General features: G+C 33.8%; 1 protein-coding gene across 1 annotated transcript; it reads right to left on the bottom strand.

The window, feature by feature from the left end:
- Positions 1-577: 577 nt before the first annotated feature.
- On the bottom strand, positions 578-1,291 carry LOC132642126 (dirigent protein 25-like). The gene has a single exon (XM_060359394.1). It carries the CDS (start codon positions 1,289-1,291, stop codon positions 578-580), a length of 714 nt encoding a protein of 237 aa, XP_060215377.1.
- Positions 1,292-13,504: the final 12,213 nt, after the last annotated feature.

Here is a 13,504-nt window from a genome sequence, read left to right as displayed (position 1 = left end):
TATTAGACCCCATAGGTTGATGACAGGGGTATTTGGGGGCTCAAAGGTGGATGACAGGGGTATTTGGGGGCTCAAAGGTGGATGACAGGGGTATTTTTGCACCAATTCTAATAGTTCAAGGTATTTTAGGCCCTTGTCCGATTTAACAATACTATGCCTCCCCTTAACACTATTTCCTTTGAATCTGAGCAGAGAAAGCACTTTCTTTGTGAGTGTTTTGCCTTGAATGACTTCATTAGAAGTAAATTGTGCATGATTCTAACTTTGTTTGATTTGCTTGTCAAGTAAAATGTTATGGTTAAAAAGTTCTCTGAATTTCATACAATTTTGAAACTATTGAAGATCTGTGTAACTTTCTGATAGCATACACTTTAAAAACGTCATGGTGCACTACTAGCAGTTTAGGTAATATCTCTCTTTCTATTGACAGAAATCAAAAGTTCCGCGAAAAATATGCAAGATTAATGATAGGAGAAATCTTCATCCTTATATAAATAAATCTTGAACAATCAAGAATTACAATAGAGAAAGAAATTGCAAATTGCAGCTCAATGATTACTCTAGCAAGTCACTAACTTTAACCAAGATAAACATTGAATGAAAGAATCTTGTATGATCCTCCACTTTTATTAGAGGTTTCATTGACAATCTTGACTATAGCATAGCCATTTGCATCACGATACTTTCCGGTACCTCCAATGACTGCTATATGTGATTCAAAAACATCGCCCTTATGCACCCCAAAAAATCTTAAACTATCCTCGTACTTGTTACCAAGAAAACTAGTAGTCATCGCCATCATATGACTACTACCGTTTTCTGAACTAGCCACATACATTCCTTGAGATTTTCCCATCAAATATGAACCGTAAATTGAACCTTCGTATATGTCCTCATCGATTGTTGTCACTGTCCCTAGCTCTAATTCTTGAAGTGTGGCTATAGCTGGGAACGTCATGCTGATTCCTTGCAAATCAAGCGTGTGAGTATGCAATCCGTTTGGATTTGTATCGGTCAAGGGAATTCCTCCCACGGGAGGGAAAAAGCCTAATGGTTTCGAGAAGGGAAGTTGATGACTATTTACTCTTGTTGATGCAGGTTTCGATGAAGGGTGTTTTTGGCTAAGAACATCTAGCATGTAAAAGGACGCTTCATGGCGTGCGAGACGATGATGATGGTTCGCCAGGGCAGGATTATTATGCAGGGTTCTGGCTGAAAATGATTGATTGGTTACTGTCAAGAAGGAGAACAGGAACCAAGAAATGGCTAGTTTAGAAGGGTACTTTAGCATCTTGATTGTTTGTAGAAGAGTTTTTTTTTTTTTTTTCCTCTCTTTTCAGTAGGTTCTTTGAGAACTAAGTTAAAAGGGGAAGCATCCCATATTAGCTTTTTTTTTTTTTTTAAGGTGGAGTAGTTAATATATTAATGGAGTAGTTAACTTTTTATGGGGTTTCATCCTTTCTGGACGTAGTGGTACTCACTTCGTCTCAGAATAATAAGTGTCGCTTTAGCAAAAATTACGCTCATTAAGAAATTAATAAATACAATGTGAAATATACTAAATTATCCTTATTTATTAGATATTTTTTGAGAATTGAGCAATATTTAAAAGAATTATTTCTTTAATGATAAGGACATGGTTGAAAACACGCGCCAATTTTTGTCTTGAATCCTCAAAATGACACTTATTTTTGGACGGATGAGGTAGTTATCTTACTTGACGCCTAAGGTCCTACGGACCATCATCTCCTATCAAGAAAGTATGAAGAAATGAAATATAAATTAGATAACTATTTGATCTCTTTGAATTTAGGATTTTTGGTCTAGAACACAAAGGGGTCGTTTGGTTTGGGTTGTTGGGGATATAATTTATCACAGAAAAATTAGTACAAGTTTATACTCCCTCCGGTTCATTTTATTTGTCATGGTTACTAAAATAATTGGTCTAAAATACTTGTTATTTTAGAAATGGAAAAGGATAAAAAAATGCACCTAACGTATTAAGAATGACTAGATATGACTCAAAAAAATTATGCGCTCCTTCCACCTATAGATCAAATTCGCCCTTAATGTTATTTTCAGGCATAAAATTGCCCCTACATTAACAACACAGTTATATGGCATTTTTCTAAATTTTAATTAAACACTTATTTTATTGATCCACATAAAATTTTGATCACACCCATCCATAACTCGACCCAACACAAAACCCGTTTTAAATTAACACTGTTAGGCAATAAAATTATTTTTCACCTCCCGGTTTTTATTAATTTCTGTACCAACAACTTTAAGAACTTACCTCACGTAGGAACAGAAAAATCAGTATTAAGAAAACGAATAAAAGTGAATCTCATGTAGCTCTTGTATTATGCACATTGCATTGACTTTCCATTTAATAAGGTGGATAAATTTTTTGGATAATTCACAAGAGAACCGTAGGAGATCGATTTAGCAATGAGATTAATACATTCAGGAAAAATAGTAATAGTTCATCAAGCGCACATGTGGTTTAACCCTTTAAGGTATAAGAGAAAATAACCTTCAGATAATTTCCGATTATTGTAGTACTTATTATTACATGTTCAGTTCTCATCACAGATATACTATAGATGGTCTAAAACGTATATTTGGTTTTGAATTGGATTAAGATTTCATGTTTCCAACAATACTCTTGACCAAAAATAAAACAATCCAATCTAGTTAGTACCAGTTTACTATCATATGTAATTAGAAAAACTATATCGTGATTAAAGTTTTAGTGTGATACAGTGAAAAGTCAAATAACATATATAGTAATTATTAATTTTCAACATATTGTTATTTTCAGGTTCAAAATCCCTCTTTCAACATATTGGATCAAGTTTAATTTTCAGGCTTAAAATTGTCTCTCTAGTAACAACACAAAATCCTTACAATTATATAAGTAATATGTAATTAAATTTTAACTATTACACGTAATCTTTATTTATTGTTCCACAAAAAATTTTAACCCAGCCCATGAAAACCAGATCCATCCATGCATTATCAATACGGCGCACGGCTACCAAGATTGTTTTTTGTAGAGATAATGCATAACTTATTCATTAATCTCTAAATTTAATTTGGAAAAATATTAAACGTTTAGCATATAGCAATATAGTGTTTAGTACTGATGTTAGGTGGATTTCTATGTCTTTCCGCAATATTTTATTCATATTTCTACCTTATTTTAGTGCTAAATATACTAAATACACTTAATTAATATTGATTCTGATATATGAAACTAGAAAGAAAAAAAAAGAATAGTTCGGTGCACTAATATTCCACTTTGCGCGGGGTCGGGAAAGGGTCGGACCACAAGGTCTATCGTACGCAATCTTAACCTGCATTTCTGCAAGAGGCTGTTTTCATGATTCGAGCCTATAATCTCCTAATCTGAGCTTAAAACCAAAATTAAGTAACTCCATCTTCAACTGCAAAGGAGTCAAAATTTTCAAATAAAGTGAAAAAAAATATATGATTTCTATGGCCAAACGCCTACTTATTCACACAAGCACGACAGAGGTGGAACTACACAATTAGGATAAAGCAACACAATGGTATGGTTCGGTCGGTTTTATTTTAAAACTTATACCATACCATTTTTTTGATTAATATATGAATACTATCAAAATTGAACTTTTCAAAATCGTATCAATTATCTTGGTTTCTCTTTCTTATAGGCACGGTTCGATTAATTTTTGACAATTTATTTTTAAACGTCAACCTATATAATCAATACTATAGCGAGCACTAAAAAAAATTTTGGTATGGTAAACTTTTTTTTTTTTTTGCAACACTTAGTGTGTTTTTTCATACTTTGACCAATGATTAGTCGTGTGTCAAGACTCCGAAACGTCAATATTTTATATAGAACCTGATGTTTTTTTTTTTTGCTGCCTACAATAATGTAGGCTCAATACATCAAGGATATGTAGACGTTCGGATCGTCATTTTAGGGGTTGAAAAGGTGCCCGAAGTAAGTTTTATTTGAACGTCTACGTATCTTTGATGTATTGAGCCTACATTATCAATTTTTTTTAGTGCTCGCTATAGCGCAGTATTTTACTGCGCTATGCAAAAAAAAAAAAAAAAACTTTAGCGCAGTAAAATACTGCGCTAAAGCAGTTAACGGCTCCGTCTCCGTGAACTACTTTAGCGCAGTATTTTACTGTGCTAAAGGTAGTTTTGTAACTTTTTTTTTTGTTGGGGTATTTTGATTCACTTGATTTTTTATTGAGTCATTTTGGTTCCGGACTCTCCTTCCCAGTGCCGTTCACGACATATACTACCCGTTTAATATACACGTTTTCACAAACTTTAAGAATAAAATGAGATAAGGTTACTTGAGCCTTAAGATGATCTAGTCATGTTCTGTGCAAACATCGTTTTTACGTGCATATATAGGTATGCAGGTTTGGAAACAAGGAGTAAAGAGTCTTCAAAAGGAGACTAAATAAAATTTAAAATGATCACACGGAGAGAAATTGTCTCTAAAGATCTTCCATCTCTTGAAATCAATGTGAACTTAGTGAAAGATAGGGTATAAGATTTATATTAATAATATCAATTTATTAGCTGAGACTTTATTTTAGCATGTTAATATGTTTATTTTAGGCAGTATGTTTTCCAAGAGTCTCTTAGCCCTATTAGAGATCCTTATGCTAATAAAGGGCAGTCCGATGCACTAAGCTCCTATTATATGCGGGGTCCGGGAAAGCGCCGGACCACAAGGGTCTATTGTATGCAGCCTTACCTTGCATTTCTGCAAGAGGCTGTTTCCACGGCTCGAACCCGTGATCTTCTGGTCACATGGCAGCAACTTTACCAGTTACGCCAAGGCTCCCCTTTCTTATGCTAATATATAAGAAATATAGAAATTAAAGAATTCGTATTTTTTATTTTTTAAATATTTTACCAAGATGAATTTAAATGATCCTCAAAACTTATTTGAGATAGAGGTTTAGTTATTATTGTGGTTTGTTTTTAATAATTTTCTCAGCATTGTCCATTCATTTCTCATCTGTCAATTTCTGTAAATTCTATGAATAGCTAGGCCCTCTGTATGTCATTGAAGTTGTTGCTTTGCAAAGCAATTATTAGTCCAACTAATCTGGGAGAAGGCATTAGAATTTTTGGTGGGGTCAGTCATGCACAATATATTTGTATAACGTGGATGAGTCCACGTTATATCTTAAATAATTTTTTTTTTGTTGTTGTCTGAGTGAAATAAAAATTTGGGGTGTATCGTGGATCAACCCACGTTATACCCGTTTTGGTATATAAATTTTAGGCTATCCCCTTTTAATTTATATCATGTATTTTTATACCCTTTAGGCTCCGGATTCTGTTATGTTTCGCATGGTATGAGGTTGATAAAGGTAGTCAGAATGTTGCTCAGTAATTATGATTAAGAGCCTGTTTGGATGGACTTAAAAAAAACAGCTTATAAGTTAAAAAATGACCAGCCAAATACTCAAAAAAACTATTTTCATCAACTTATAAGCTAAGCCAAACGGGCTCTAATTAGCGATTGGTTATTAACTCATTTTTTACAAAATTAGAATATTCTCAAATTTGAAGTGCCCAATCTTACTAATTTGAGCAAGTTTGGAGAAAAATATGTGAATAAAGATTTTTATGAGGCACATTTATCTTATAAATCAAGTTGATATTATAGTCACATCATCAATAAAGGTGTTAGTTACAAATAAGGTGAAATTTTCAACTACTCACTGATGAAGCCAAACTTAAAGCCTGTTTGGCTTAGTTGATCGTAAATAGACGAGAAACGTAATTTGTTGAAACTGATATTATAAATAAGAAGTAACATGTTTGGATTGAAACTGATATTATAAATAAGAAGTAACATGTTTGGATAGAAGTATTAAAACTGATATAAAATAATTGTTGATTTGGTGAAAAAGTGTTGATAAGTTGTTGCTTAGTTAATCATACTAAAACACCCTTTAAGTTTTTACAAAAAATATAAATTTAAAGTATTTTTGTAATAATGAGGAGGAACAACGGGTATGGACTGAAGAGGAAGTTAGGGGTTTGATGAAAATGTATTTTGAGAATTTAAAAATGTTAAGGGTGAAATAGTAAAAAACTTCGTCAAATTAAAAGTACTTATCTATCTATATTATTATAAAAGCATGAATATAAATGTTGGTTGACCAAAATAGCCTTCAAATATTGTGGCTAAATAGCTCTTAGTTAATTGAATTTTCTTATAATTCATCGCTAATCTAGCTAAATAGAATTAGAATTGAATTTTTATTGTTTAGCTACGGAATTTTGTCCTTGTTTCTAGTAGTATATTATCCTTGTTCTAACATCATCGTGTGTTTCCTTTTTTATATTTTAACACCTCTTGGAGAAAAGTCGTGGCTCGACCACTGGTTGAGCTACGTGAGGAACAGATGAACAGTCTCGATAGTGGTTTACTCTTCTGGGAATGGCGTTGGAAATGACTGATGATGATAGTGGTGAAATTGGGAGTGACTAATTTTAAAATACTGGACATCAGTAATAAGAACCCACCCGTACAATAGTAATGACTAACTTTAAAGTTCAACGGGCAATAACAAGTTACTGACAAGTGTCTGAGACACTAGAATCCCATCTTGATTTATCAAGACTAGTGTTGACTGATCAGGATGGCAAGCGGTGCAGTTGCAGGGCAAACCTGCTAAGAATTCAACCCGCCCAGCCCAGCCCGGCATATGCAATTTGTTCTTTTCAGCTCGCACCATCCCGCTTAAACCCGCACCACCTAACCTTCTTTTAAATTGTTTCCTATTTTGGATATGTGATACCAGGACAATGAAGAGCAATAAATATGGGATATAACCTGTAACAACTCTTCAGTGTGTATTACTATCTATTGTTTCATCTGTTTTGTATCTTGATATTTTGTTGTCTTATTTTCCTTGTAATCTTGCATCTATTACGTTTCTTTTGAACCGAGGATCTATGGGAAACAACCTCTCAACCCCACATAGATAGGGGTAAGATCTACATACATCCTAGCCTCCGGACCCCGGCCACTTTTATTGTTTAACTTGGGTTGAACTCATCTAACTAAAGACAAGCTAACATAAATGTTTTGACTGCTAGATCATTCTAAGCACATTTGCAGATACAATATAACTGCATATTTAAACGTACTGTTAATATTCCCAAGTAAGATATCCATGAACAGACTCATGCAATACGATAAACTTTAAACTCATATCTTCCGAGTGATACAAACAATAGCATGCATTTTGGACCAACAAAAATATGCTTTTCCATTGGATAAAAATAAGAAAACACTCTACCGACACAAATAAAAATCACATGACAATCATTGTAAAATATTACTAGCTAGGCAATGTAACAAGGATTAATCTCAATTTAGTGGAGTACTCATTTTATTTTAATGAGGTGATAATTTGTCTTCAATCCGTCCCAATATAATTTATGTGGCGATGGTTGAATTTCAAGTGTCAAATGAGTTTTTATCATATTTTTTCACATGCCTTTTAAATATTTTGAATTGTCATTAATTAATGTGAGTTGTAATACCTTTTACGTAGTTTTTAAATATGTGTATTTTATTTAAAAAGGCTTAAAGATTCTAATATGTCCGAATTTAAGGTCAAAATTAAGAAGTTTGACTTTCGAAATTCAAACTATAACGTAAATAGGAACAGAGGGAGTGTTAGTTAACCATGATTAAGTACCAAATGTATATACAAACACATGACCTCATCTATTGATTTAAAGTAAATATCCGATAAGAATAAGTTTTTACCATAAAAATAATTCATACATGTGATGTAAGGTGCTTTATAGAGTAGAGATTTGTTTGACTGCATGCATTTGTTGCAGAGATTTGTTTGACTTCATAAGTTATGTGTGACTTCCATATATATTTCACATGGAAATGTTAACACAACTAATAGAGGTAGAGGGCGAGGCAAATTTAAAATTTTGACTTTATGGGTTCTACGATTTAAAAGGGAAACTTACTAATTTTTTGATAAATTATATATATAATAAGTAAATTTCGCAACACAAGTACAGAATTTTAACCAAAGTTCGATACAAATATTATAACTGCATATTCGAGTGTACTGTGATTACTTCCAAGAAAGATCTCATGAACTGACTCATGCAATACTATACACTTCACTTTATACTCATATCTTCCATGTGGACACAATACAAATAAATACTATATGCACGCATTTTGGAACAACGAACAAATATGCTTTTCAATTGGATAAACGGAGAAACATTTCACCAACGCAAATAAAAATCACATGACAATCATTGAAGAGTTTTAATAACAGGCGATGTAGCAAGGATTAACCTCAATTTAGTGGAGTATTAATTTTATTTAATTTAAAGAAAGGGAAAATTAAAAATTAAAAAATTTCAAAGTTTAGTTCATCGTGAACATATAGGTAGATAAGTGCAATTTAACTTTTAGATGAGAAGATATTGAATCCAAAGATATATTATATTAAAAGGAAAATAATGGGAAAGACTAATATTTAATTAATATTTTATAGCAAATAATTTAAATGTATAAAAAACATATTGGGACCTGACAATTATTAGAAAGAGTGCTAGAGAAAGCAGTAGGTATCACTTGAGGAGAAGTTATAAGGAAAAGGTAAAAAGGTACCAAAGCCCGCAAATTTGAAACCTTTATAATCACCACAAGCTCTCATATTGTGATTCTACGTTCAAAGTAATTTTTCGTTCAAGAAAGTTTTTTTTAAACTAAGTTTTCTTCTTTCCAAGAAGTTAGCAACATTTGTTGTGCAACTTCAAAAATGGAAGAAGACACTGATAATCAGTATCAAAAATCCTCATAGCTCTAAAGATGGCAGTGGTGAATGTGGGAATGGGTGGCATTGGAAATGACTTCAGTTAGTGGAATTTCTATTCTTAATGATGAACAAATGGTTGGTTCTGGGACTAATTCGTCTTCTGGCCCAAATCAGGCAAGTTCTTCCTGATATGATGAAATTGATATCATCAACTTTTCATCATCTGTAATTGTGGGGACAAGCCAACCAGGAAAGGTGATAAAACAGATAAAGAAGAAGCTGAAACAAGTGCTGGAAATACGAAAACCGATAGTGGTGAGCAAGCAAGTGCTGAATTTTCTTGAGATTACAGAGCCGATCTTAATGTCTCAACGATGAGAGTGATACGGATGAATCTGATTCAGAATTTAGCCATGATGACAATTGATAATGACTCCCCCAAAATGATTTTCTAATTAGTTGTTTAGGCTTTAAAAGTTTTTCCTGGGGAGTTTTTTGTTAAATTCCTTCGTTATTGTAACATGTAGTTCCCTCCGGTCTTTTCTTTGTTTTCTCTTTGTTGTGACTACTAGATAAGTTTGTATACGGTAAAAATCGAATATATGCTAGACCGGAGACCGAGGGAAAAAAGAGACAAGCACGAGCATGAAGACTTTCTTTCAGGACCGGAGGAGTGCTTGATCCGAAGAAAGCGAAGGACATCGTTTGGTCCGGTTTCTCCATAGCCGAGCTGATCGTGGCCGTTGGCCCGGTTGATCGTGGCCGTTGGTCCGGTTAATCGTGGCCGTTGGTCCGGATGATCCGTTACACAATTGTCACGCGTCAATACCGTTCTGCCATATTGTACTATCAATCGTACGAGTGTCAGACCGTACGACCCAACCTTATCCTTTTTTGGGTTTTTCTTTATTCAAAAGGGCTTTTGTTGTATGAGGCCCATGAGGCAAAAACTATAAATAGGGACCATTATCCTACTTTTAAGGGTTGGCTTCTTGAGTTCTAGAACATTTGTAATAGCAAAAATATATAAATCTCTCCCTCTCAATATCTGATTTTGGTCCGGATTCATTGTGTTCATCTTTAGATTTGTTCAATCAAACGATATTCAATATATTGGCAAATACGTTTAGTGTGGATCATCGATTACTATTTAGATTATTCACAGTTGATCCTATACCATTTTCTCTCAATCAAAAATAGATTAAAGTTCAATCACATATCCTATACCTCACTCATAAATTTAATTGATTATTCAAATTTGGGGTAAACAAAGTTCTCTCAGAGGAAATCTATGTTACTTCCCTTTCCCTTTTGCTTTCGGGAATAGATCGATGTTTGTGTTTGTTGAAGATAACTCTAGTGGGTTCTCCACTTTGATGGCAGAACTACGGTACCTGAAATCAATGAGACCTTCTGTGAATATAGAAGTGCTATGTGCTAACTTGGGTTGACGTTGAATGGGTTGACGTTAAATGGGCTTCCAACTATGAAGTGTTAGTTACATGTGCATATTGTTGGCTTGTTGCCACAAATTTGGGAGCAATGCTCTCTAAGTCAGCAGCTTGGTGGTTTTCTCTTTCTGATATTTTATTTTACCTTGTTAGTCATATAAAAGTAGTTTGTTGCTATTTTTACGTTTGCACACGTTCTAGTCGAACATTGTGAGTGTTATTATAAATAATTGTTGCAACAGTAAGATCGATGAATCACTTTCCAAAACTTTGTCCAAGTTTTCTCGACAGAGGCGGATCACCTCCTAATTAGATCACCAATTATTTTTCTTACTCTGTTCCTTATTACTTCCATCAGTCACAGGGGCCAAGAAAGAAGCACATTCCACGAACTTGCAAGGAATTCCATTGATCAGTTAACAGATGATCACATTCCTTTACAGTTAATTCATCTATCAACAAGGCAATAGATATGGCTAAATTTAAAGTTGTCGTTTTCTGACAAAATGCTACAGAACTTTCATCAAAAGGTTCGTGTGTATACAACGATTGTACCATAGTCTTCCAGGCCTGCTCTGGGGGGCTTCTAGTACCGACATGAGTAGTGCGTGTGTGTATACAACGCTTATACCATATTTATTCGAGATTGAACTGGAGCAAGTTGTTTCTCAGTAAACTCCTAAATAGCTAGGTGCGTGTTGGCTTTGGATTCTTTCATATGGTTACCAGTTGGTTCATAAAATGCTGTCTACAGAACGACACTAGCTTTATTCGAAGACACTACTCTGGCAACTTCCTTGCAGTAACTAATTGCTAAAGGATACCTATAATTGACTGGAAATGTTGCTTTTACTGATATCCTGGATTTAGCTAACACCCTCAAGGTGCGATGTCTATTGCTTTTGCTGATTTTGAGGTACTCGTCTCAGCTTCTTAGTGTGGCGAAAGTTGCAAAATATATTTGATTTGCACGAATAGGTGCTGGAAGGTGCAGTCCATCCTTACTATATTCTCCTTCTAACGGAACCAGGATAGCTCGGGCATATTCAATCTTCAAACTATTGATGCCCAAGCACCTTATCATTGAGGAGAAACTGATCCAATTCAGAGTTGTTGATGTTTATATTGATTGATCCTAGGAAAAAAATGATTATTCATTCTAGTTAACCTTCCTTCTATTAATCTTGAAGTTCTTCTCATATACAAATAAACTATTCAGTTCTAGAGCTAAAGATTTTAGTTCTCGAACGGCCAATTGAAAAGATTCTGGAGCATCTTCGAGATTAGGTATTGTTCCCCCAATGATCGTAGTACCAAGTACTTCATGGCGAGCTCTAATTAATATGATCTGATTTCTAAGTTTGGATCTCTTGTAAAATATATGAGCAATCCCAAACCCTTCTAGACTCCAAACTTTCACTTCTCCTACCCGTTGTCCCCCATTATTTGGATCTTCCTATGTAGGGTTGTCGTCTAACAAGCTAGCATATAATGTCCACTAGAACGCCCCAGAATCTTGTTTGGGATCAATATACTTCAAGCTAATGACATAGTAGTGAAAATGGCTCAATTCGCTACTAAGTTGTCGCCAATGCTTTTCTTTTGCACTAATTCGTTCAAAGAAGAGCTGCATCTAGATAAGAATCACCATCGTTGGTAGCGGTGAAATGAATAGAATCATTTCACCCTTAGTTAGAGGTCTCGTACGTTGGATGGAAGATCAAAAACTAAATAAGAATCCCAGTTATGAGGTAAATGGATGTTTACAGCATACTTTTGGCTGATTTTAAGTGCTTAAAAAGACTTTTGATGTTTATCAAACACGTAGATAATTTAAAGAGTGTTTATTAGCTAGTTTGACCAGTCTGTAAGCTTTCCAGATACCCTAAGCTTCAAATTGACAAAAAATATTTTTTTTGTTTAAATTGCTGAAAAATCACCAAATCTTTTCTTCTTCTTTTTTTCCTAATTAAAAAAGTGGCTTTTCAAAAAAAGTTTAGAAAAATTATTTTGTAATTAGATTTGTTTTATAAGTTACTATATTAAGTGCTAAATATTAGTCTCAACTTTTCAAAATATTGTGTTTTGTCTTTTTTACTGGACAAACAAGTTTGTCTGTTTGGTAAAAGAAAAGAGAGTCCAAAATTGAAATAAAAACACAAAATCAAGAAAAATAGAAAAGAAAATTATTTGTGAAGTAAGAGGACTAAAATTTTAAAAAAGAATGTAGGTAGCAATTTGGACTCCTTGTCCTTTTGAAGACCCACCTAAACTGACCAGATGATCAAATAAGGTCTCGTCTGGTTTAGCTTAAAAAAACAGCTTATAAGTTGAAAACAGCTTATAAACTAAAAAAAAAAAAAAATGAGTTACCCCAACTTAGTTTTTTTTTGGCTTATTTTAAGCACAAAATGACTTATAAACTGACCAACCAAACACTCAAAAAAGCTGAAAACAACTTATAAGCTGTTTTCAGCAACTTATAAGTCAATCCAAACGGCTCTAAATCTTATATATATCACTTTATGAAGTACTATATGTCAGAAAATTACATATGTTATGATCTTCTACATCTTGGAGTTTCCCATTTCGTCATCTGACTTATGTTCTTCATCCAACATTCAGACCAAATGACTTTATGAAATTACATCGAGCATGAGAATATTGTCAATGGAATGTAGCTGCGGTCTACTGCCATGATCTGTCGTTTGGAAATCTGTTGTAATTATGTTATAATCAATAATTCGAACTGATATGATGACAGTTTTCTCTCGACAAAATGCTGTATTTCCAAGCTTCATACCATTGCCATATTACAGATACTATGCTTGCACCATACTGTTTAAGACGAGAATAAATACTTCATTTCATATCATTGTATGCTAGCAAATGAATCTTAGTACAGTATACAGAACATTTCAGAAAGAAACTTGTAAACAGGTAGGCACAAACTTTGCTCACCAGCCTGAAGATATTTTTTTTTCTTCTTATTCCGGTTTAACCATCCGGTATATGAAGCGAACCAATCTGACAATTCCAAATTTGCAACAGATAGGCCTACTAAGGTGGTAAAAGTACTCTATACCAAAAAGTTTTCATTTTCAGAGTTCAAATCCGAGACCTCTAACCACCCATCTCACCAAACTCCTGGAAGTAACCTATAGATAATCTACTCACGTCATAGTGTGTAGAACCTCTCCTGCAAAA

Source organism: Lycium barbarum, chromosome 5, assembly GCF_019175385.1.
Source record: "Lycium barbarum isolate Lr01 chromosome 5, ASM1917538v2, whole genome shotgun sequence".
Classification (NCBI taxonomy): domain Eukaryota; kingdom Viridiplantae; phylum Streptophyta; class Magnoliopsida; order Solanales; family Solanaceae; genus Lycium; species Lycium barbarum.
This window is presented reverse-complemented; position numbering and strand designations above follow the sequence as displayed.